Genomic DNA, 26,195 nt, shown 5'->3' with positions numbered 1-26,195 from the left:
TGTTCTCTATGATATGATCTGTCTAATTTTAATGCCAAATTAAGGTTTTGATCCAAACTTCACGGTTCACTGAACATGAAAAATGATATTGCGAGTGGGGCATCCGTGTACACATTCTTGTTAGATTTGTTTTGCTTCCAAAACCAATTAAGAGATTTGAAAGATGTTACCAAAAACAATTTGAACTTAAGCAATGGCTTTAAAACTGCTTATTAACATACAATACTACTAAAAAGTACAATCACAAAAATACTGAACTCCGATGAAAATTCAAAAAGGAAAGTCCCTAATCAAATGTCAAAAATAAAATGATAAAACACACCAAGCGAATGGACAACAACTGTCATATTTCTGACTTGGTAGAGGCATTTTTCAAATTTTGAAAATGGTGGATTGAACCGGGTTTTATAGCGCTAACTTTTCACTTGTACGACAATCGCATCAAATTCCATTATATATACAACGATACGTGACCAAAACAGACATAACAGATGAAATTGTCCAAATATATGTACAACAGGTTAATATTGATACTAATTTGTACAACTATTGACATAACAAAATCACCGCTATGATATTTTAAAAGTATCGCATTGATATTAGAATTTATAGCATTTGTTTATTTGTGTACATAAGAAAAACACAGCACTACAAATTATACACGTACATAAACTTTTGCTTTTAACTAATTTCTGAATGTATATTTAGACTTAATTGTTGTTTATATTTGAACATTAAGTTTTAAATTTCGTATTTTCTTTATGTTTCGTTGACGAAAACAATATTTTCCGCATGGAATGTCTGCATATTTACAATTCATATTAGACAATATCGCTATGTGATATAAGAAACGTTTTTATCGATTCGCTTCTTCCATAGACTGATACATATGTCTTGTAATTAGCCCTTAATTAAGCGCATATGATCTTGTCTATCTCAAGCAGCAAGGGTTATTCTAAAGTCATAGTTGGTCACAACTCCACTTAGTAAAAATTGGAAAATTAGTTTATTAGTTTGAAGACGTTTTTTTTTCTAAATTCCTTCGATTTTAGGGAGTTCCATTGTGTGAGTAGCCAGCAACATAGTATAAAAAGTCGAAACATTTACTGCATTAGTTGTGTTAACCTAACATCAAGCTCATACTATACATGTGTGGCAGCATTTAAAAATAACTGGGTTTTTTTTTCGCAAGTAGAATACAAATGTAATAACTCGAATGTTAATTTATATAAAATATGTAAAAATTACATATTTCAATAGTGTACCTTCGCCGTAAAAGAATACCCTTGATTAAGCATCGAGCTGACACTTTTAAACACACACTGCAATTCAAATTGTATTTATTTGTTCTTTTAACGAGAACACAATGTTACTTGAAAGCTGCTTGAACTGAGTATTATCTTGCAAATATTTAAATTTCATTTTAAGATGATGTCAAATAAATTTCATATTCAGTGGGAATACAAATGATTCCTTATTTTCGATCAAGTGAGTGCGTAAAGTTGCATTTCCGGTGTGCAATTGAGAGAGGGAATGATTTGTTCTCATATATAAGATAGTTTGTGTGGTAGTATCACTTTCTACCGACCGTGCAAAGGCTGTATAGTCAGTCAAGGTCGTTTAACACTTTCATCATCCTTAATCACTTGCTACCGTCGTTTGACGTTTGACTGAGTAAACTATTAAACGCCAATTTGCCGCAAGTAATTTATACAAAAGTACTTTACAGTTTACATATTAAGACATTTGATTAAATATTTAATGGTTCGTTGGACTTATAAAATAACTAACGGCCATTTAAGGTCCTTATGTTATTTTTTACTTTTTGCGCAGGTAACTTATGACAAGATCAGGTAATGTTTGACATTGTGGCGCACGGTCTCATTTAGAAATGCTCGTATAATTTATGGCAATATTGTGATAGAATATTCAGATTTTTTTAGAAGAAACAAAAACATCGTTTCCACAAATGAACATATACAATTAATTCGTTGCCCTAAACTGTATTATCCCTTTCAGCTTATATTGATGGGATTGTACAACAATCAATGTCTCAATCAGTGTTATTAGCTAAAAAAAATTATGGAACTACGTCGTCTTCAGTTTAACATGTTTAATGTGTTAAACGTGTGAAGACAAGCTTATTGAGATGAAGATTGAAGGTCCTGGAGCCAAACAAAGTCTTCGTAAACCTATTAATAGTAAAGATAGTTAAATAACAGCAGTTCATTTACAGAAGATAGTAATTAAAATTGGAGCTGATCATTCTCATTTACCGGATCTTAGAACTTGTGCAATGATTTAGGCTGATTATGTCGAATTTCGACGCTACAGTGATATTCAAAATTTAAAGATGTATAATTGGAAAATGCGTGACACTTATGTTTCTTTGAGTTTTGAATCTGGAAAAACAGATGTATGCAGAAGTAGAAATAATGTTTGAACAAAATTGGCAGGAGACTAAAAGAACAAAAACAAAAATATCTTAGATTTGTAAAGAAAACATTATATTGCCTAGTTGTAGAAAACTTCCACAATGGTCTATGATGCCAAAAATAGCATTAAACAATAGTATAACTTGCGTTTAACTCTAAAATACTAAGAATAAAAAAAAATGGCGTTTGTAATTAATCTTCAGATCAGTTCGTCTTTCAATCAATGTATAATATTCAAACACATCTCAGGTGACATTTTGAATTAATTTATGAGGATTGCTTATCCTTGAAACTAAAAGGATTATATATAATAAGAACCAATAAAATTGAGAATGGATATGGGGAATGTGTCAAAGAGACAACAACCCGACCATAAAACAAACAACAGCAGAAGGTCACCAACAGGCCTTCAATGCTGCGAGAAATTCCCTTACCCGTAGGCGTCTTTCAGCTGGCTCCTAAACAAATATATATATACTAGTTCAGTGATAATGGACGCCATACTAAACTCCAAACTGTACACAATAAATCAAACCTTTTGTGCAATTGTATCCTTCCCATCCTTCATTACAACCTCCAGTACACTCGCCTGATACGTGATTACATCGTTTATTTAAGCAGTTTGCATGACAAGGTCTACTACATTTATTACCGAAGTTTCCATTAGCACATACTGTAGAAAAAATATGGTCAATTAAGTGTTGTCATCGAAACAGTGTTTCATTTAAGCAATATAAATAATCTCATCATAGATACCAGGACCTAATTTTGTATAAACGCCAGACGCGCGTTTCGTCTACAAAAGACTCATCAGTGACGCTCGAATCTAAAAAGTTAAAAAGGCCAAATAAAGTACGAAGTTGAAAACATAAAAATGAATTTTGAAAACACCAACACTTTAGGTGTAATACCAAAATTGATTTTCCCTGTATTAGTCTTTGTTAAATTTGCACTTTCCACAAAAATGTGCAGAACTTCTCTTTGTTTCAAATAAAGAAATACTTGGCATGACTAATGTTTTATCCTGTCCAGTACTATAGAAAAAAAGTCACATAACATTCCATTGCGTATAAGAAAACATGAAAAAATGATTTTGTTTGGAGTTTGCTATCATTATTCATGTACTACATTGCTTCATTTAATCGTTGATATATGTATGCAAATAGTTATAGATATGTTCGGATCTAATATGTGAGTAAAGGATATTTATATATAGAAATTTAAAAGATTTTAAAATGAAATAAATATATTAACCAATGTCACATCTATAACCTATCCATCCATCTAAACAACCAGATGCACAGTTTCCTGTAACTAAGTCACATGGTCCGTAGCAGTTGCAAATCTTTTCACAATTGTTACCATATCTTCCATGGGGACACCCTGTAGACAACATGACACATTGTTATTATCATTAAATTTGTGTTTGACCTGTGTAGTTTACTGTAAAAAAAAGTATTGCGACAAGATAATGCATGATATAAAAGATTAATGAGTTAATGTTTTGAAAGGCTTGTACTTCGTGTAAGTATCAAAAGATTATATTCTGTGATTGAAAGAATTGTATAACTGTTTTTATCTAACAATTTCTGATATTTATCCTCTTTAGTTCTTAATGGTTCTTATATTGTTAATGTCTCTGAAATCTTTGAAGAAAATAAATAGAATTAGTCAGCATAAAATTAGGAACAGTTATAAATATGGCAATTTTGCAAAGTGACAGAATCGCGTATGTCATTATGTCAGTTACACTTTTTGTACAATTTACTCAGTTTTGAAATGGAGTAGATTATCATATGTTTATAACAAAAATTGCTTTACCACCAATTTCGATTTCACACACATCAACTCCACTGTCTGCAGGTGGCAAATAAATAACATATCTACAAACGGCAAACACATTAATATCCTTAGTTGGACGTTCACCCTTATATAAAAGAATGCCATTAACCCAGGAATCGCTGGTATTGGAACAGTATACTATATATTCACCTGTTGTTACTGTTACATCTGTAAGGAATAAACATAAACAATCATCCCTGTACATATAAGATTGTGCTATCCTGTTTGTAGTAAGTTTACTAATGGTACAATCATGCTAACGTCTGAACCAAGTATCCGAGTATATAAGAATATTTAGTTAAGGTTTTTGCAATCGACATCCTTGACTGAATAATGTAAAGGAAATACTTCAAACTTACGGTAATTGATATCTAAAATTCACTTCTGACAAGTGTAGAGCAAACGAATTGAAGCTCATAAACACCGTTTGATAGAGATCAAAGCACAATCATCGTTCAAAAACAGAAAACTATTTAAAGGCAACGAAAAATCTATCCTTTCGTAGTATATTTTAAAAGGTGTCTCGACAATGTTGTATATATAGTTGTTATGTGAATCCCTTTTTTATTTGATTTAGTAAAAACAATTGTCATTAGGATCAGCTGCGACCGTATAGTAGTTCTAGATTCTAGATTATTTCACGAACATTTATCATCAAGCTAACTGTAAGTGTTGTCTAATCTATAATTTAAATGGAAAATAGACGTCAAGTTAATTACCTTATTTATTTACTGCAGTCGGCACACCTCGGCATATAAAGGTAGATCTGCCAAACGTGCTGTTTTTCCTAAACTCTAAATTAACACATTTGTAGTTAATGAATCTACCACTTTACAAGCAAAAGTACTAGTACCCAATCCCTGTTTACATGTAAACAATGTCTGATATAAACAACAATTTCCCTATTATAAGTATTAATATAATGAGTACTTTCTATTGATCAACAAATTTCTGAATAACATCTTACCACCGAATGTGATATAAACTGTAGTTACAACACTCAAATCTCTAGTATCGATCTGTAGGTAAGAACCTGGTCCGGTTGTCCTGGAGCACTGACCATTTGTCCGGTTTCCATCAATCGCCAAACTTGCTGGATGATTTGGTTTAGGTTGATTTTGTTTGGCTGTCCCATTTGAAGCTAAATTATCTGTTACAAATTTTCAATATTGTATAATAATGTTTGTTGAGAAAACAATATTTTATTTTATATTAGAGTAACTAGCTTACAGTGTACATATGCTTTATTCAAACATTTGTAATTCCAAGCAATAATATTTTAATTTGTCATTTTGTTGGAGGAATTAAATTAAACAAACTCAAAACAAAAAATAATGATTAAAAAAAAAAAATTTAAAAATCATGTACAAGTTTAAGTATATTATATATTATTTTAATTGTAACCACTACTTGCGTTTTAAATTAGATGAACACACTCACATTTGTTACAGTACTGTCCACCTCGTAAAGCAATGCATCCGTCAGTACATACACCAGAAATTATATCACATTTGTTATTAAAACAATTTTGTTTTTCACATCCCCAGACACATGAACCGGTTTGAGGATAACAATTATTGCCAATACATGTTGCTGGACAAGGTTCCGTACAGTTTGTGCTCCATGTACCTTTGAAGCAGCCTACAAAAAAATAGTCTTGATATGTATAAATACATTCATATATACAAATAAAGGTACCAATAGAAAGTAAAATCACAAAAAAACTAAACTCCGAGGAAAATTCAAAACGGAAAGTCTAATATCAAATGGCAAAATAAAATGATGGAACACATAAAACGAATGGAAAAACATTTGTCATATTCCTGACTTGGTACAGGCATTATCAAATGTAGAAAACAGTTTTATAGCGCTAAACCTCTCACTTGTACGACAGTCACATCAAATTCTATTATATTGACAAAGATACGTGAACAAATTGTTACAAATAGGGGTACAACAACAACACCAACCCCACCAAAAAGTGGGGTTGATTTCAGGTTTAGAAGATCCTGCTCAGTTTGTGACACACGTAATGTTACTCAAGTTATCACAAAGACGGTAGATAGTCTTAATTCGGTAGGTTACATTCTTATGTAGAAAATGGTAGATTGAACCTGGTTTATTTGCGCTAAACCTCTCACATTTATGACAGTCGCATCAAATTCCATTAAATTTACAACGATACGTGAACAAAACAGACATTATAGGTAAACTTGTCAACATAGGGTTACAGCAGTCGTCATTGTGTCATACTCTCAACTAGAACAAAGAAGACAAATATTTAACAATGAAGCACAAAAAGTATCTATCAAATTTAACAACCACAAACATTGCTTAGAATCGTGTGTTTGGCATCAGAATGTAAACGTCAATATAAAATAATTTTGTCGTTCAAAGTATGTTTAAATTTATAATTTCACATGGGGCATGGTGTTATACTGTAGTAAACCGCTGTTCAAAAAGTATAAACTGATCGAGAGCCATCAAATCCGGGTTACAAACTAGCACCGATGAAAACGCATCTTTTATAAGAGGAACCTTACGAACCAATAGAACACTGAAGTGCAACAAAAACGAACGACAATGCAAAGTATATAAAACAAACTATAAGATAACAACTGCCATATTCCTGACTTGAAACAGGACATTTTAAGAAAGAATGGTTGATTGAACCTGGTTTTGTAGCTAGCCAAACCTTGGCGCTTTATGGCAATGTTAAATATAACGCTAACATGACGGGAACACAATACAAATAAATGTTAGAACACATAAGACAGAGAAACGCAAAAGCAAATAATATAATAGTACATTTCGGCATGTTACCCACAGAATAGAAACTATAATACATGTAGGACAGTACACAAAAACAGCTTTACAGAATTACGAACTGTATTTATGTCACACGACTGAATCAACGCTACAACAAGTAACGTCACAGGTAAATTTCTAAAATTTGGATATGTATCAAGATTATTTGTCTACTTATGTTATTTGAAATATTTTATTACAATTACAAGAATACTCATATAGAATCGTGTTAGTATTAGTGCAATAAACTATGTCTTCCTATCTTACAAATCAAATTGTGTAAAACATATAAATCATGTGCACATAGATGCTTTCAGCTGAAATGATACAAATGATACTGGTTGATTAATTATCTATACTTTTACATATGAATGGAAAATACAAACTAAATCACCACTACAACATATAAGATACAAAACAATACCCAATCAGAAGTAGGAATAACTACAACCAAGACAAGGAATTTCATTCTCTAAAACAGAAAATTTAAGAAAAGGCTGTTTAATGCTAATTTGATGCCACTATAAACCTTTACTGGGATTGAAACTGTATTTTGAATTACACGAACTTTCACAAAAGAAAGTTGTTTATCTCCAACAGTGAGATATAAATGCTAACTCTTGTTCAGATATCAAATTAATTAGACATACCAGACTGTAGGGCATAACGACCACAACAATCGGAAATATTCCGCAAACTACAGTCATGTGATCATGACTAATGTATACTGTCGATCAAAGATAGGTGTTTTCTTGACTTTTGTTTAGAAATATTTTGATTTACAAGCAACAAGACGTTGCTTTCAATACAGGGTTCTTTTGACATTTGATATAGAGGTGAACGGAAATTTATTTGTTTTATGTCCCCCATTTATATAGATTGTTATTGCCAAAGTGTATTGTGCAATGACGAAATGTTTTGAAATTGATGTCCAATGATGCTTGATAAAAGCTCGCTTGGTACACAAACATTTGACAACCACTCTATTGCAATGTACAACACGTTAAATATCCAAAGTTTATCATAAGATTCGTGGTCTAAGAATTTTGTCGTCACTTAGTTTGAGATTGAATAACCGATACTTTCTCAATTTTTAAACGAATAAAAGCCTGTTCTATCATGAAACATATCTTTTAAAGTTTTTAGTTTATCTTAAAATGATTTATATTCCTACATAAGTACATATTTATTTCATATAAATCATCATGAAATAATTTGTGTTGTCTGTTTTGCGTGTATCGAATTCAACGTTCATGGCAAAAACTTAAGTTTTCACTTACATTGAGGTATACTAGATAATTATATTAATAAACACATATTCATTACTTGAAAAAAACACATCATTTAAAACTGAAAACTACAACCCCGTCCCACCCCCTTATTGTAAAGTTGGATATGTATGTTCGGAATTATCATTTAATGATGGGTTTCCACCTTTTTGATGAAAAACGAATCAAACATTCTACCGCAAAAAGAGTATTTAAATTGGAGTTAAATATTCATTTTTTCCCCTAAAAACGACATGTGACCTTTGATCAAGATTTTCAAAAAACTGCACCATATTTTCTTTTGACGACCAGAAAATCTCAAAGTACATACATTGTATATTTCCGAATCCAATGAAATATGATATAGCGGGAAACAAGTTTTGACAATTAAAATTTCGTAATTTCGACTTTGGTCACCGGCCTAAAAGAACTATTGTATTTGTTCTCATTACTATTATTTTTTTTTCATTTTTTACCGTCTAATTTTGTTCTTGCGATAAATATTTGTTTCACAATATGCCACTTTTTTCATATTGTATCGTATAGTGTATGCGCTTTTACATTTCACCCTTCTAAGACGAACACTTTTCTTTGTAAGATATATCTCCATAATCACTGTTTATCAAATGTGTGCATCTCCTCCGTAACAAAAACAGTTATCTATACAAAATTAAATTTCTTAATTGTTCGTTACATCCTCAGGAATTTTTGGCTAATTTCGATCGAATCGTAGGATGAAATTTTGTAGGTGTTATCTACCTTTACCAAATAAATTTGTAGATTTATTTTTAACTCATAAACCGTTAACCGTTTAACCCGGGAATGTTTTTCTTTGAGGTCCCAAGGTCCGTACTTAGAAATGATGTCAATGTCAAAGGTCTAGGTCAAGTTCTTATATTTGTATTTTCCTTGTTTTTGCATTTTCTCCAACACTTTAAAACATACATATAGATGAACAAGTGCAAAATGTTTGCTTTTTCGTTATGAAGATATAATACATTTGGTCTGAAACAATTTAATGGCATGTTTTAGGAGTTAATTCTCCTGAAATGTCTTATCATAAAGTTAATTGATTATAACTTCAATTAATTTATTTTAAAGCCATATGACTTTTTACAATAGAATGAGTGACATATGACCTTAAAAATGACTACCGGAAGCGACCCTGATAAAACCGGAAGTAGCCATTTTGCACTTTTTCATGAAAAGTAACTAAGAATTCATATATTTTGTAATTTAAATACACTAAATTATCACTATAAAAGCTAGAAGTGACTTTTGATCAACCGGAAATGGCAAATTAACCCTGGTTTACAGGTCAAAGTATATAGAAAATATATATTTTTGGAATCAGTTTCAAAGAAGCCATCATATGAGACTGAAAGAGACATTTACTTCAACTGAAGTAGCAAATGATCTCCCTTAAGGTAGCACAATACAAAGATAATTTGAGACACTCTTTTGAAGCTCCTGTTGTGTTGATTAAGATAACGTTGAATTTTTTTTTTGTAGCTATAGCGATGAAAGAGCTAGATTCATTCCAGTGAACTGACCAAGATTTTGCCATTAATTTCATAATAATTGATTACATAATGATTACATAACAAAAAAAGTGCATTCATTTAAAAAACTATTCTTTTATCTATCTATATATACCTCTTTTATTAATCTATATGCAGTTTTAAGAAAGTTACAGCATTTTAAAGGTTTGGGATTGGAAGTAAAAAAATCTTTGTATGGTGCTACCTTAATTCACTCAAAAGTGTATCAAAACCACTTATGTATTGCATTAGTATAAGGTAACTAGCTTCTTTTCAAAATTTCTTTGAAGTGGAAAGACTTTCAATGTTTGTTCTATAATGAATATTTAAAATGAAAAGTTTTGCTATAAAATAAAAAAATATATACGCGGATATCATTACCATGTAGTTTAAAACACAAAATTAACTTGATACACAGGTTACAAGTATTTAAATATTTTAATCGCTTTTGTGTTTTGATACGATACTAATACGTCAACCTCAGTGTCGGGTATATACATAATAGGTATCCCATGAGAACGCGGTGTGTCTTTATCAGACCAACCCGATGGATAGAGGCTAGATGGTGATCTGACACTGACACACCAAGTCCGAATGGAATAACTATTTTACATCCCAGCGGTTTAAGAATAGACGAAAAAACATTTACAATTCATAAAATATAGTTTAGATCGCAACACAACCATTATAATATACTTTATATATTACTATATAATATATACCCTTTATGACCCCCGAACACAATGTTTAAATATGAAACCATGTCAACTTGTCCCACTGACCAATTCGCCACTTTCTAAAAAATCGGCTTACTCTTGTTTTTCAACTCGCCCCACATATGAAAATGGTAAAATCCCATTGAAAAATCAGTCTGACAACTCGCCTCATTTATAAAAAGGGTTAAACTCCCACTGAATTACATGTCTGCATACTCGCCCCACTTATGAAAATATCTTTTACATATGTTAAATTACTGAGAGTTTGTATTCAGTGGTCCTAGTATATGGATATGTGTCGTGGGTTGACATGCTCAAGGTCTTGAGTTCGATTCCAAATAAAGACAATGGATTTTTTTCTACAAAAATTTTGAAGGTATGTCTTTTCGTATAAAATTGAAAGTTTTATCGTGGAATAGGCATTCCCGCCAAAATGTTATTAAACAAAGAAAAGCATGCAAGCGAAGAAACGCAAGCTTTGGTGATCTGGTAGGAATGATCCAGCTCAGGTCTAACCTGGTAGAACAAAGGAGCTGCATGTGATGTTACAATTCGAAACATGTCTAATACAATTACTAATTTAATGCGTAATAATAGGATGACGTAAAAAAACTATGCTTATTTCCATTCAAATTTTTATGAAACATAAGTATGTGCTGTGTGTTTTGTTCAATGTAATGATATAATGTATATTTGGTTTACAAATAAGAAACCCAGTTTTCTTAAACGATTACAAATTTCAACATACGCATATACAGTATACCGAACTTCTCGTGTCAGTGCGAATGAGATAACGTAGCTAAAAGACAGTGGTAGTTATAGTTGCAACGTGTCAAATGATATAAGATTTTCTATAATTCAAAATCAGCATTTTTTTCAATTCAATTTCATAATAAACTTTATGTTCTATTTTTATTTATCAAAACAATCCTACACAAACTCCGAATAATAAATGATTTGTCTACTAGACAAATGTTTCTTGAATTTTTTTAAAACACAAACGTTTAAGAATTCGTCTTTCGAGTCATTTCATTAAATAACAATCGACTCCTACATTATTAATATCATTGTATACGTTTGAATATTTTACCATAGATTGCAACGTAACACAATTCCACATAGCAATCTTCATTACTTCTACTGTTGACGAAATACATATTTTTGGCCAGCATATTACAAGTTATGTTTTGAGTAATGGCAGGTTGGCCAGGTATTTCTTTGTCTGAATAGCACAGACCACTTTCGCTAATTTGGTCTGCAGTTCCATTCTCTAGATACAAACGAAACTGATCCATACGATGTGCAACTGTAATTGAGAATCACATGATAACAAACTAAGAATAATAACTTTTTTTATTCGAAATTACATTTTGGTTGTCACCATCAATCTTGGATGAATAAAATCAAAGACACTTTTATTAATAAAGTGAGAAGTTGTTCTTTCTACTCCTATATGTATATTATATTTATGAATGACGTTTACATTTCTTTTGGTAGCTAATGTGCAGAAATCTCATTTATGGGGGTGATATAAATTAATGAATATATTGAAACTCATCTACTCAAGCGTTGAGTCTGCGTGTTAATCCACGGGTTGTTTTGATGATGACGTCTTAGATGAAATGTGAGTGTCAATAAGAGATGTTAGTCCTTCCTTGAACGCTTGCCACATATGACATTTCAGATTTTAGAGCATCTGAATTTTGTTGCGAATTCCGTATAGTTGAAGATCGAAGTGCTTGATTAATCTATCTTTTTCCAAAGATGAAATTTCCAAGTTGTGGTGGGGTTTTTGGTGGTTCATAATATGCTGCAATGACCATGTCCTTCATTTTTATAGCTCAAAAGAACCAGAGATTAGTTCAACTGACTACATGTGTGATGCGTGTAAATTCTGCTTTACAGCTAATAGTACTCCACCATGTGAAAATGATTTCCTATCGTTTCTGTAGACATTGTACTTCAGATGATTGAATGTCTGAGTGAAGCCATGTATCCGTTCCAATTGTTATAACAGGAGTGTTGATTTTATCAATACTTGGACTTACACATGGTGTTTTTTTAATGTATTCTGCATTGTAATTTATTGTCAACATGCACAGATGTATTCTTTGTCTAGTTCTTGACGACTTTGGTTAGCCGCTGATGGTTTAGGAGATCATGCAGCTGTAGGGCTCTTGATTGATGAGAAATAACAGTTTATAGAGCGTTCTTTGGATCTATTTTTACTAGAATAAATGTCGTCTGTTGTGGTGCTCGTGACAGATGAATAAGTACTGCAAATGCTGTCTGTACCTGTGTCTGGAATTTCATACAAAATTGATATTTCTTGACGTTTCCACATGTTGAAAAGTGCCAAGAGTCGGATGAATTTGCAAAACGGTAAAACAACGATGAACTCATTAATATGCATAATTTGTGAGACAATAGGTCACATGTGTTGCATGAATATTATGATTTTTGGACAGGGTTGCTTTCTATGTCCTTCAAGAGAAGGATAACCCAGAATTATTTCCTGTTTTGCTGTACTGTAGATTGAACTCTACTCTTACTTTGTAATCTAAACCAGGCGCAAACTAAGCTTTAATATTTGATTGTGTGTACTGGCATGAAAGCATATGCCTCAAAGTCATGGTAACTTGTGCCACTATGTTTGTCAAAGTTCATTGAAAGGAGCGGTTCCACATTGAATAGTTCACGGTATGTTCTGTTCTCATATCTTACTACTACTATTTTTGGCATTGTTGCATCTGAGTGTTGTATGCTATGATTAGTATGATAATTGCTGTTGGCCAATCAAAATAACATGATAATAAAGCATATATGTAATGTAATTATTCAATCATTACTTACAACCTTCCCGGTAGTAAATCAGAATGTTTGTCATATGGGCAACTGCTGGAAGTTGAAGGGCCCACCATGAGTATCTTTGTGCATTAGCTGTAACAGAACATCCGGCATTCCATTTATTATTTGCAGGTCCTTCTATTGCAAGGATTGCTGGATAATTTGGATAACTAGAGCTTTGTGTTGCCACTCCCTGTGTTGCAAGATTTACTGTAAAAATAAATGGTACACATAAATATATATATATATATATATTACAGATCATTATGCAGTTCAGATTATTAAACCGGTCAACTGTTACATGTGTTCGTTGTCCCTTTCTTTTTGCATTAATATTTCAACTTGAAAAAAAAATCCAATGTATTTGGACAGTCGCCGACCATGTTTTTCACAACCAATATGTTCCTTTTTTTTTTTTTATTTCCTTAACAACTTTATAGTTATGAATATATATATAACAGGATAGCACTTTTTTTTTACGGAGATACTGTTTATTGAGCCTGTAAATAAAGATACTATTTATGTAACTTAATCAACGCAGTAATAAGATATTTGAATAGTGTTTTACTGGAATAAATATTGATTTTGTTATCAGTAAATTGGAACCAAACTAACCATTATTGTTATTGGCATATGTACATTCACGGTTGCACAATCCGCCGATATCTAGATACATGTATTTTAGTGTTGTCCAATCGTACAGTGTGGCCTAACCGGTTACTCGGATAACCGTTCGAACGATTAATCGGTTAACCGGTCGATTAAGTTGATGTTTGAAGGTCTTATCCATAGTTCTCTCTAAATGTACGTTTTATAATATAGTGAACTGAAGTTGGTCCTTTGGCACTATAAGGCGTCTGTGAAGATTCCTATCTAAGTTTGATTTTTAATATTTCAATACACCGTTTCTACTATGCTGTTTGTTATGGCCTCAGATTGAAAAATTAAAAACAAACCTTTTCATCTTGTCGAATTGAAAATGTCTGATACAATGATGCTTTCATGTTTTCTTGATGTCTCAGAAAATAATGCGGAGTGTTTCAATTTGAAATGGTAAAGCCTGTTACTCGAACCATCAAATATACATCAAGTTACATACACGTTGATTTAAATTTCACAATTTTGTCGTCAGCATTTCGTGTTAATGTATGACAATTTAAGCCTAGAACAATGAATGTTGCACATTCAGATGTAGGTCTACACAATATTAGATCAAAAACAAAATAATGAAGTAAATCGTATATTTAAATGGCATTACTAATTTAAAGTAATTGTTTTAAAAAAACATGTACTATTATACTATTTATTTTTACTAAGACCTTGTCCTGAGCTGATAGTTGTTCAACTTCTAATTCATTTAATTTATGTTTTTTGGATTGGCAATAGCAATCAGTATACTGGACAATTGATCTGTCAAATCAATTCATCGACGATAATTTTTAAATAGAACAAAATTAGTTGTGAAAATATGACAAAAATATGCAAAACAAAAAACTGTGTGCTTGCATCATACATTTGTGTTACAATGTAAGCATTTTATAAAAACACTGATAACTTGCACAAAACATCTGTATCTATGCAATAATGGAAGAATTTAGTAAAGAATTTAAGGATTTTGTGGTAACGAAATCACTGACTTAAAAAAAATATACCAGTAATACATTAGTTTAGTTCATTTTGTTCATTAGACTTGATGTTTAGTCAGATTGTGATAAGGGGATGATATTATATTGCTGATAAAGCGAGAACTACATAATATTATTAGTTTAACTGTACATTCATGTAATACCCTTTGGTGATACATTTTCATATGTAATGGTTTATATATATTTTTATAGTATTACTTACTTTGCGCTGCTACTATCACAATGAAGGTCTCAATGATAGTTGAAAGAAGTATAAGCTTTAAACACATCTGAAATGAAAATTAATTTAGTATTATATAATAACTTTGAACATTTTTTGAAATAAAAAATGTATCTAGAGTGTTACAATGACTATTTAATCTTAATTTATGTGAACGTTTGACATGATTCATCAACATTTTGATAAACAACTTTCATCACTTTTTCAAAATCGCACAACTCAAACAGAACAAAAAAGGAAACATAACAAACTCTAGAAAATGTGTTAACTCATTGAAATGTTTTCTTCCGTGTCACACAGAGATATAACTCTAATCTATCGAATAGAAATGATTCTAGTCCGATTTGATACTTTGTCCATATAGAAAGCGATCGAATGTCTCTCAAAAGCGTTCCGATTCTCACGAATGCGGTCCGACTGAGATCAGACAGTAGCCAAACTGTGTACAGACGCAGGACATTGTTACGATTTTGATAATATCCTTCTGAATTTGTCATGTCGACATCGTCACAACTTTAATCCGTCTTGACAAAATCAGCTGAGTTTGCCTAATGTTACGAGACCTCTGACAAGATAAAAGTTTTGATAACAGACTGATATATTCACAGAATGGGTTCCAGACGCGCGTTTCGTCTACAAAAGACTCATCAGAATCGCTCGAATCCAAACAAGTCAAAAACAGTCAAAATAAAGTACGATGTTCAAGAGCAATAAGAACCAAAATTTCTAAAAGTTTTGTCAAATTCAGCTAAAGTAATTTACTCTGAGGCATAAAAGCCTTAGTTTTTCAAAAATTCAAAAAACATTTAAACAGTTAATTTATAAATATGACCATATCAATGATACTTCATGTCAGCACAGAAGTGCTGACTACTAGGCTAGTGATACCTTCGACATGTTCGAGAAATTACAACTCCACCAGCAAGGGCATCGACCTGGTGGTTGAGAGAGTTCTATTGTATAAAACTAAACCAAGCATGTCGACCGGAATGTACAAATATTCCGACATGTCGTCACCAACTATTTTGCATTTTTTTTTACCGTTTACTGATATGTTGTTTGGGTAATAGCAATAATGTGCAGAGTTCTAAACTTATTTGACCTTGAAGATTTTTTTTATAGACCATAGACCACATATCAACAGACATTAGGTCTCTATGACTGACTGTTAATGAGTTCATAGGCTCTTGTGTAAAATGTGAAAATTGAAATAACTCTCGTTAAATTTAACTAGATCATTGCGGTCAATATTGATAAAGCATGCTAAGGATGCAAAACCAATTTAGGAGTAAAATAATAGCGAGATTAAGAGTGGACGGAAGGACAAACTATGAATATGAAGGTCAACTACGTACACAGCGAGAAAATCCCAAACCTTGAGGCCGGCTTCAGCTTGCTTCTAAACAATGATATATACTAGTTCAACGAAATGGATGCCATTCTTAACTCCGAAACAAACAAGTACTAGTACTAGTTTGTAAATATTCAACGATTGCATATTTTGGATTTTATATTGATTCACTTATAGGGTCTTTGCATCGGAACTAAACACATTTATTTTAAAACCAGTTGTTTACATGACACGGGTTATGTTCTTCTCGTATATGTTATGATGGTATGATGCTAAACCCCTAACGGGAAGGATGTGCCTGATATTCATATGATGAAGACATAATTTTTCAATCAGTTTAATTGAAGTCTGGAGCTGGCATGTCAGTTACCTGCTGGTAGTCTAGATCTGTTAGTATCTATGTATTATTGAACTGAATTTGAATGTGCGTATTGTTATGCGTTTACTTTTCTACGTTGGCTAGAGGTAGAGGGGGAAGGTTGAGATCTCATAAATATGTTTAACCCCGCCGCATTTTTGCGCCTGTCCCAAGTCAGGAGACCCTGGCCTTTGTTAGTCTTGTATTATTTTTAATTTTAGTTTCTTGTGTTTAATTTGGAGTTTAGTATGGCGCTCATTATCACTGAACTAGTATAATATATTTGTTTAGGGGCCAGCTGAAGGAAGCCTCTGGGTGCGGGAATTTCTAGCTGCATTGTAGACCTATTGGTGACCTTCTGCTGTTGTCTGTTCTATTGTTTGGTTGTTGTCTCTTTGACACATTCCCCATTTCCTTTCTCAGTTTTAACGAGAAGGAGTGATAATGCTAATGAAAATGAATATAGATATTCAAATAATGTAACAGTTGTGTAGTACATACGTGTATACTATCTTTTGTAACTATCAAATACACTTTAGTCGGCACGAAAGAAACCCTATGCTGCATTTATCATGTATAATGATCATATAACAATCTTATTCAAATAAAAAATCAAAAGTAAAATCAGACTTATGAAGAAAACATGTATAAGGTTAGAACATGCTGTACAGTCTGTGTCCTGTTATAAAAACGTTCTACATGTAAGTTACTTTCTTTGTTATACAAAGAGAATAAAATGACGTACCTTCATTTCATAGAACTAGAACACCATAGCCGTGTCTTCACTGTTAACCAGGAAGTAAAAGTCATACTGGATATATAAAAACCCAAATCACAATGCATAGGTATATTAAGCAGTCAGGCATACAAAATGCATATTGATGCGACATTTTAACAATTATATTAAACTAAAGCAGTGAGGCATACACAGTTCAAATGTACGAGTCATTTAAATATTATAGGTTTTTGATGTAAAGAAAAGTGTTTAACATAATTCATAAAATATGATGTCAAGGGTTTACTGTTGTTCAGCAGGACAAGCGATCCTTATTTATGTCTTATGTGTAAAATTGTAAAATTGAGAATGAAAATGGGGAATGTGTCAAAGAGACAACAACCCGACCATAGAGCAGACAACATCCGAAGGCCACCACTACATCTTCAACAGACTGTCGGCATTCCATTGGGAAAAAACTGTGCCCCTCTACTTGCCGACCTGTTTCTTATTATGAGGCTGACTTCATGCAGGAACTTCTTAGGAAGAAAGATAAGAAGTTAGCAATATCCTTTAACTCTACTTTCCGCTATATAGATGATGTTCTTTCACTAAACAATTCAAAATTTGGTGACTATGTGGAACGCATCTATCCCATCGAACTAAAGATAAAGGATACTACAGATACAGTTAAGTCGGCTTCATATCTTGACTTACATCTAGAAATTGACAATGAGGGTCGGTTGAAAACAAAACTTTACGACAAAAGAGATAATTTCAGCTTTCCAATTGTGAACTTTCCATTTCTAAGTAGCAACATTCCAGCAGCACCTGCATACGGGGTATATATCTCCCAATTGATACGATATTCCCGTGCTTGCATTTCCTATCATGATTTTCTTGATAGAGGGTTGCTGCTCACAAGGAAGCTATTAAACCAAGAGTTCCAAATGGTGAAGTTGAAATCATCCCTTCGTAAATTTTACGGACGCCATCACGAGTTATTTGACCGTTATGGAATAACCGTTTCACAAATGATATCGGATATGTTCCTTACGTCGTAACTACAATTCCCTTCCCTTTCATGAATGTGACCTACCGAATTAGACTATTTACTGGATTAAAATTTTGTAATCACATAAGCAACACGACGGGTGCCACATGTGGAGCAGGATCTGCTTACCCTTCCGGAGCACCTGAGATCACCCCTAGTTTTTGGAGGGGTTCGTGTTGTTTATAATTCTTTAGTTTTCTATGTTGTGTCATGTTTACTATTGTTTTTCTGTTTGTCTTTTTCATTTTTAGCCATGGCGTTGTCAGTTTGTTTTAGATTTATGAGTTTGACTGTCCCTTTGGTATCTTTCGTCCCTCTTTTCAATGCAGCAAGAAACTCCCGTACATGTCGGCGTCATTCAGCTGGCCCTAAACAAATACGTATACTAGTTCAGTGATAATGAACGCCATACTAAACTTCGAAATGTACACAAAACAACAAAATTATCAAGCGAGAAAAGCACCCGGCGAAAGCGGGAAAGGCAATCGAGTTGAGATGATCAACGATAATCTATAATTATTGCACTCTTGATATCTGGTGCACACATGGTTTTCCCCGTATTTAATAAAAGCCAGACCTTCAGCAGAAATTGCACTGGCGTCAACGTGATGATCGTAACTGCGATTCCGATCATCCCAATATGGCGACAAAAATAAAGGGATAATTTAGAAGGCTGATTTCTCCACTATAACAGATTATTTTCAGATTTGTTTTATATCATTTAGGGTGTCTTCCTCTATCTTGGATTGTGAAAAACAGAGAATCAAAGGTCCAGATTTTCCATCAAGATAGCAAAATTTGATGCAGGAATGCAGATGTTTAATGTACATTTTCATTTAAAAGTACCAATTTATAAGAATATAACTTCTAAATATTGATATTTTTGCAAATGTTAATTAATTTTGGTTGTTTTTATTTTTTTTTCAAATTGGCATTTTAAGGGGAGGTAACTCTAAAAAAAGTGCATTTTCTGAAGGATTTTGTAGATGTTACTGAAGACGAAGTATTATATGCTGTCAAATCATTGAAAAATAATAAAGCATGTGGTGGTGATCTTATATTGAATGAATTTTTGAAATATGGTACAGTAAAGTTAATGCCTGTTTTTGTAAGAATATTTAATATAATTGTATTTCATAGTGGTATTATACCTGATAGTTGGTCAAAAGGTTATATATGTCCAATATTTAAGAATAAAGGTAATCCAAATGATGTGGATAATTATCGCGGTATTACTATTTTAAGTTGTTATGGTAAATTATTTACTTGCATTTTGAATAATAGGCTTCATACATATTTAGAAAATTCTGGTTTATTGTGTGAAGAACAAGCAGGGTTCAGAAAAGGTTATAGTACGGCAGATCATATTTTTTATTTGAAATGCTTGATTGATTTATACTTACATAGAGGTAGAAAATTGTATTGTGTATTTGTTGACTATCGAAAAGCTTTTGACTCTGTCAGAAGAGTATATTTATGGCAAAAACTGTTGAAATGTACCATTGATGGCAAAATGTTTAAGATTATAAACAGTATGTATAACAATGCAAAGTCTTGTGTGAGACAAGGCAACTCTTGTTCAAACTTTTTTAAATCCAATGTTGGTGTAAGCCAAGGAGAAAATCTATCTCCTGTATTGTTTGCCATTTTCTTAAATGACTTGGTCGAATTTATGTCACATTCATATAATGGTTTAGTTGATATGAGTATTGCAGCACGTCTTCTTGATACTGATGAAGTCGCTGTATATTTTCGTTTATATTTGTTATTGTATGCAGATGATACTGTAATTTTAGCCGAATCGGCAGCAGAGTTACAAGCCTCATTAAATGCCATGTATTTATATTGTCAGACCTGGAAAATGCAAGTTAACATATCCAAGACAAAAGTTGTAATATTTTCAAGATCTAGACTTAACACACATAATATGAACTTTAAATATAGCGGTGAAAGCCTTAATATTGTTACAAATTTTCAATACCTTGGTATTATATTTTCATGTAAGGGTAATTTTAATGACGCCAAAGCACATCTTGTACAGCAAGCAAGAAAAGCCATGTTTATAGTCTTAAGAAAGGCTAGGAAGTTGAATTTACCAATTGATATGCAATTAGAGTTATTTGATACAATGGTTGTACCTATTTTGTTATATGGTGCAGAAGTATGGGGTTTTGAAAATTGTAATATTATAGAAAACTTGCATAAGCAATTTTGTAAAATGAAGGTTAAAAAAAGTACTGCTCATTGTATGTTTTATGGAGAATTGGGTAGAATACCATTACATATTCTTATTAAAGCTAGAATGGTTGGTTTCTGGCAACGTATCATGTGTGGTAAAAGAGAAAAAAAAATCATATACACTGTATTCTATATTGTATCAGCTTAGTAAAAGGGGTATCTATCACTCTAAATGGTTGTTAGAAATTAAAAGTACTTTATATGAATGTGGATTTAATTTGATGTGGGATGATCAAATAATTGCTAAATCTGATAATATTAGTAAGAATGTCAAGAAATGTTTAAGTGAGAAATTTATGTTGAACTGGAGTAATAATGTTATGAATTCTGCAAAATGTCTTAATTACAGAATATACAAATCTGATTTTTGTTTTGAGAAATATTTATCGTTGTTACCATCTGATCTAAGAATGTATTTATGTAAATTCCGTTGCCTTAGTAATAAATTGCCCATTGAAACGGGCAGATTTTTTAATATTGATAGAACTGAAAGACATTGTAATCTTTGTAATGCTAATGAACTTGGTGATGAGTTTCATTACTTATTTAAATGTACCTTTTTCAACAATGTAAGAGCTAAATTTTACCTTTAAATATATGTAATAACCCAAATGTTTTAAAATTTAAAGAATTGATGAATACATCAGATTTATTTACACTTACTGGAATAGCAAAATTTTGCAAAAGTGTTATTAAAACCTTTTAATATATGTGCTTAATCATGTTACTATAATTTGTACTTCCTGTCAAATATCTGCATTAATTATATTTATAGATTATTACATGGCATTTTCCATATGGCCCTGGTATCAGCCCAAGACTCCCATATCAAGCCAGAGGGCTTTAGCCCGAGGGCTTGATATGGGTCGTGGGCTGATACCATGGGCTATATGGAAAATGACATGTTATAATCTATTTATCACATATTTTCAAGCAGGAGAAAACAAATAGCTTACACCAAATTATGTTTGATATTTCATCAAAAATCAAAAAGATATTTAACGAAAACAATAAATAAATGTATCACTGTGCCGTTGAATTAAAAAAAAGTTCGTATCACAGTTGGTTAACAACGTTTTGTGAAAAGTTTCAGAAATAAATGAACAATAAATATATTAATTCTAAGAATTGCAAATATCAAACGACTTTAAAGTGTTACATTACAAATTCTTCTACAGCACATTTGTAACTTTCTAAATTTCTTTTCATTGTGTTTAACTTGTTTACAAGTAGCCTTTGATTGACAGGTCACCGGAAGTTAAACTCGGGGCCTTGATATGGATTTCGAGGGCTGATATCGATATCGGCCCTGAGGGCTGATAACCAACCTTGACTTCCGGATATTATTGGCCATGCAAAAACGTACATATCAGTACAAAATATGTGATAAATACTATTATTGCACCTTTGTTAACCATGTTGTTCTAATGTAAATATGTTCACACTTTTATTGTTTGTTAAAAATGTTGTACTAACATACCCCATGTGGGGGCTTTAGTGAAATAAAATGTCTTATGTCTTATGTCTAAATAGGAAAATTCCATACATAAGACATAAGACATGTCTTAATATGTCTTATGTCTTATGTATGGAATTTTCCTATTTTGTATTTTAGCCGGAAAAAACGTACGGTGACCCTATTTTTTCTTTTGATATTCTCAAAGTAGTGTCTGAAAGCTATCTTTTCCTGAAGTATTTAACAATTCTATCATTTTGTTTAGTTTCTAATCACAAAATGGTGTTTTTTCCTGTATAATCCATACAAAATGTGTCATTTTATCCCGTCCTGTAGCTTGAGAAAATGCGCGGTGACCTATCATTTTTATTATATTTTTCAACATGTATCAATAGATACAACGTTTTGGCAAAGTATGAACAAATTCTATCATTTTTATTTTAGACCAGGGCCGTAACTACATTGAGGCAAATAAGGCAAATGCCTCATCTTTTAAATTTCAAAAAAAAAAAACTAAAACAAAAGATTGTCTTCATATCAAATTGTTTTCACTGAAAGTGTCTTGCAAGAAGCAAGTTCTCATCACTCTCTGATGTCACCCCTGCATATTTTTCGTAATCCATGTTTCTATTTTACTTTTAGTTTTCCGAGTTGATGGTCTATTGTTTGTACTTTTGTGTCCCGGGTTTGTCTTTTGTTCATTTATTGTCCTACTTAATGACTATAGTCTGAGAGTTGATTTTCATTTGTAAACCTGTCACACTATGTAATGTTGCATGTCCATCGATGTCCAGGCATTATGCAAGAAAAATTTTCAAGAATATACGATGCTACTGGACACAGAAAAAAAGTGGTCGTTTCTCCATGGAGAATTGAACTTGATATCAAAGAATACGAAACTGCCTTCCTTGTATATAAAAAAAACATACCCAATTTTTCTTAGTATGGATTGCAAAATTAGGTATCTTCTGTAGGTGAGATATGCACAGAAGTGATAGATATGTATTATAAATATAGAAAATTGAATATCTTAATCAACAACAAAATTATTTTTTTTTTAACTGTATCATATATCCAAGCGCCTGTGGATAAAACTAGAGATAGCTGACATGGTTTAAATTAAAGTAAGACCACCAATTTCCCGGTATCACATCATTTGTTGAAATAAACATCAATGTATTGCTATATGACCTTTTAAATTCAAGGGTTAAATTTGCATTAAGTCGTGTTCAGACCATTTAACAGAAAATAAAGGAATATGAAGTGCACGTGCTCGGGCGCTAATTGCACACAATGTCAATGTATAGAAACAAAATACAAATGATCAATGGTCAGATTTTTTATTCCTGTTCTTCATCTTGATAGTTGCTGGAGGGTCTTCAATAATGATAGAATCATAAATACCGTAAAACAAGGTCAATATGGTCCCTAGTGTGGACTAGTATTTAACGTATATTACTGCACTAATGACTGTCACTACATTTAAATCTAGTCATAAAAAATCTCAAGTCAGCACACTACAAGACAAGAACAGACAGACAGATCCGGTATTAACGATTATGAGAATTACGATTTTTGCTTTATCCTACATATCGGTCTTTTAATGTTTTGAATTTCCCTAAAACTTTAAAGTCTTAAATAACAATGAATCTATGTTTTTGCTTTGAGACTAGAATATTGTCGAGAAAAAAGCTAAAAATGATTTGCGTTTCTATGTAAGAAAGAGTCCGGGAAACGCTCAGAATGCACAAGTTTGCGCTATTTTTCTCAGAGCTTCTGGGGGCCTTAAGCGGCCCCCAGACCCCTCGCCAAAATTTTTTCGCCTCGCTACGCTCGGCAAATATATTTTGCCTCAATATTAAAAGGGGCTAGTTACGGCCCTGTCCAGTCTCCAACTTTTGTTGCAGAAAGCTGGACATAGGGATAATGATGCGGTGGCAGTGATAGCTAACTTCTTTAAAAAAGCTTTATATTTTAGAAAGTGGAAGATAGGATGCTTCATACTTTGTATATAGATGCCTCATGTTACGAAGTTTTCGTCAGTCACATGTCCAATGTCCTTGACCTCATTTTCATGGTTCAGTGACCACTTGAAAATAAAGTTCAGATTTTTTGTTATGTTGAATTCTCTCTTATAATAGGATAACTATATTTGGTATGTGCATAGCTTGCAAGGTCCTCATGTCCCTCAGACAGTTTTCACTTGAACTCAACCTCATTTCATGGATCATTCAACAAGGTTAAGTTTTGGTGGTCAAGTCCATATCTCTGAAACTATAAGCAATAGGTCTAGTATATTAGGTGTATGGAAGGACTGCAAGGTGTACATGTCCAACTGGCAGATGTCATCTGACCTTGACATCATTTTCATGGTTCAGTGGTCAAATTTAAGTTTTTGAGTTTTGGTCTTTTTATTTAATACTATATGCCATAGGTCCACTATATTTGGTGTATGGAAATATTTTATGATCTATATGTCAGTCGCGCAGGTTTTATTTTTACCTTGACCTCGTTTTCACGGTTCATTGCTCAGTGTTAAGTTTTTTTGTTTTGGTCTATTTTCCCTAAACTATAAGCAATAGGTCAACTGTATTTGTTGTATGGAAGCATTTTTAGCTGTACATGTCTGCCTGGCATGGTTCATCTGACCTTGACCTTATTTTCATGGTTCATATGTGACAGTTGTAATAAAGCTTTCTATTTAAGAGTATCAACATAATTTCAATGATTAGTAAAGAAGGTAAGACATTTCAGTGTGTGTACTCTTGTTCTAGAGTTTTGAACTACGTTACAATACCAATACCATTGTAGAAAGCTTTAGGTTTGTGAAAAGTCTGGAGGTTTTCTGTGCAGCACTTTTCCACCTGTACGTCTCCTGTTTGAATAAAGTGCATCAGCATCATCATGACAGCAGCAATATGTTTGCATGTACCATGTGGTCCTTTTCCTGCTGGGCATTCACAGTGAGAATTTAATGGTTCCCCAGTACATCTATCAATTTTAATTTTATAGTTGTACAGGTAGAAGGAATTGTATTACTTTCACAATAGTATCAACACTTAAAAGCATGCATTCATAAAATTTAAGAAAGCCTTATATGTGTTTTTCATAAATGTTTTGTTATAAATGAGGCCACTATATTTAAGATTTGAATTATTTCACATATTTAATGTGGAATTTTATCATTGTTGAAGGTCCTTTATAAAAGTCATAAAATTGAGAATGGAATATACATTTTTGTATATCCACTACATACATGTATGAAGTTGAACTGTGGTGGATTTAAATAACTGGTCCAATGTATGTGTGGACATAAAATATTTGAATTCAAGAAATTTGCACAGAGTTTAATGACAAATTTATCGACTATATTATTTGTTTGTACGCACTAACATGTAATAGAGACTTTCAGATACTAGTATATTATTTGAAGAAACTGAAGGAATTACAAAAATAATTATAATTTATGCAGCAAATGTGTGATGATCATATGCAGTCAAATCCCCCTATTAGTAAAATAAATGATATAAAGTGTTAAATGTCTGAATTTCTAATTTAATGGAACCTTATGTTTATTGCTGCACCAACAATTCCACTTAAGAAAGTGTATTGACCACTCTGATAGAAGCTGCAGGCTAAAATTCTATGTGATTCAAACATTTTTTTCCCTTTTTCAAACGCCTTTATATCCCCACTAGCC

At 32.3% G+C, this 26,195-nt stretch overlaps 1 protein-coding gene across 3 annotated transcripts in view; it reads right to left on the bottom strand.

The window, feature by feature from the left end:
* LOC139487853 (receptor-type tyrosine-protein phosphatase mu-like) overlaps positions 1 to 26,195 on the bottom strand; it is a 317,750-nt gene that overhangs the window by 278,433 nt on the left and 13,122 nt on the right. Inside the window, exons 1-4 of one of the 3 annotated variants that reach the window (XM_071273038.1) lie at positions 17,778 to 17,947; positions 15,306 to 15,372; positions 13,464 to 13,667; positions 11,701 to 11,916 (exon numbers count right to left, since the gene is read on the bottom strand). The exons of 1 other annotated variant lie outside the window; for it this stretch is intronic. In XM_071273038.1, the coding sequence (XP_071129139.1) occupies positions 11,701 to 11,916; positions 13,464 to 13,667; positions 15,306 to 15,372; positions 17,778 to 17,783 (493 nt within the window). In that variant the 5' untranslated portion in view covers positions 17,784 to 17,947. Of the gene's footprint in view, positions 1 to 11,700; positions 11,917 to 13,463; positions 13,668 to 15,305; positions 15,373 to 17,777; positions 17,948 to 26,195 lie in introns of those variants that run through there. One more of the 3 variants, XM_071273027.1, reaches the window with a different exon arrangement.

Source organism: Mytilus edulis, chromosome 1 (genome assembly GCF_963676685.1).
Source record: "Mytilus edulis chromosome 1, xbMytEdul2.2, whole genome shotgun sequence".
Classification (NCBI taxonomy): domain Eukaryota; kingdom Metazoa; phylum Mollusca; class Bivalvia; order Mytilida; family Mytilidae; genus Mytilus; species Mytilus edulis.
The sequence above is the reverse complement of the archived record's forward strand: the minus strand, read 5'-3'. Positions and strand labels throughout refer to the sequence as shown.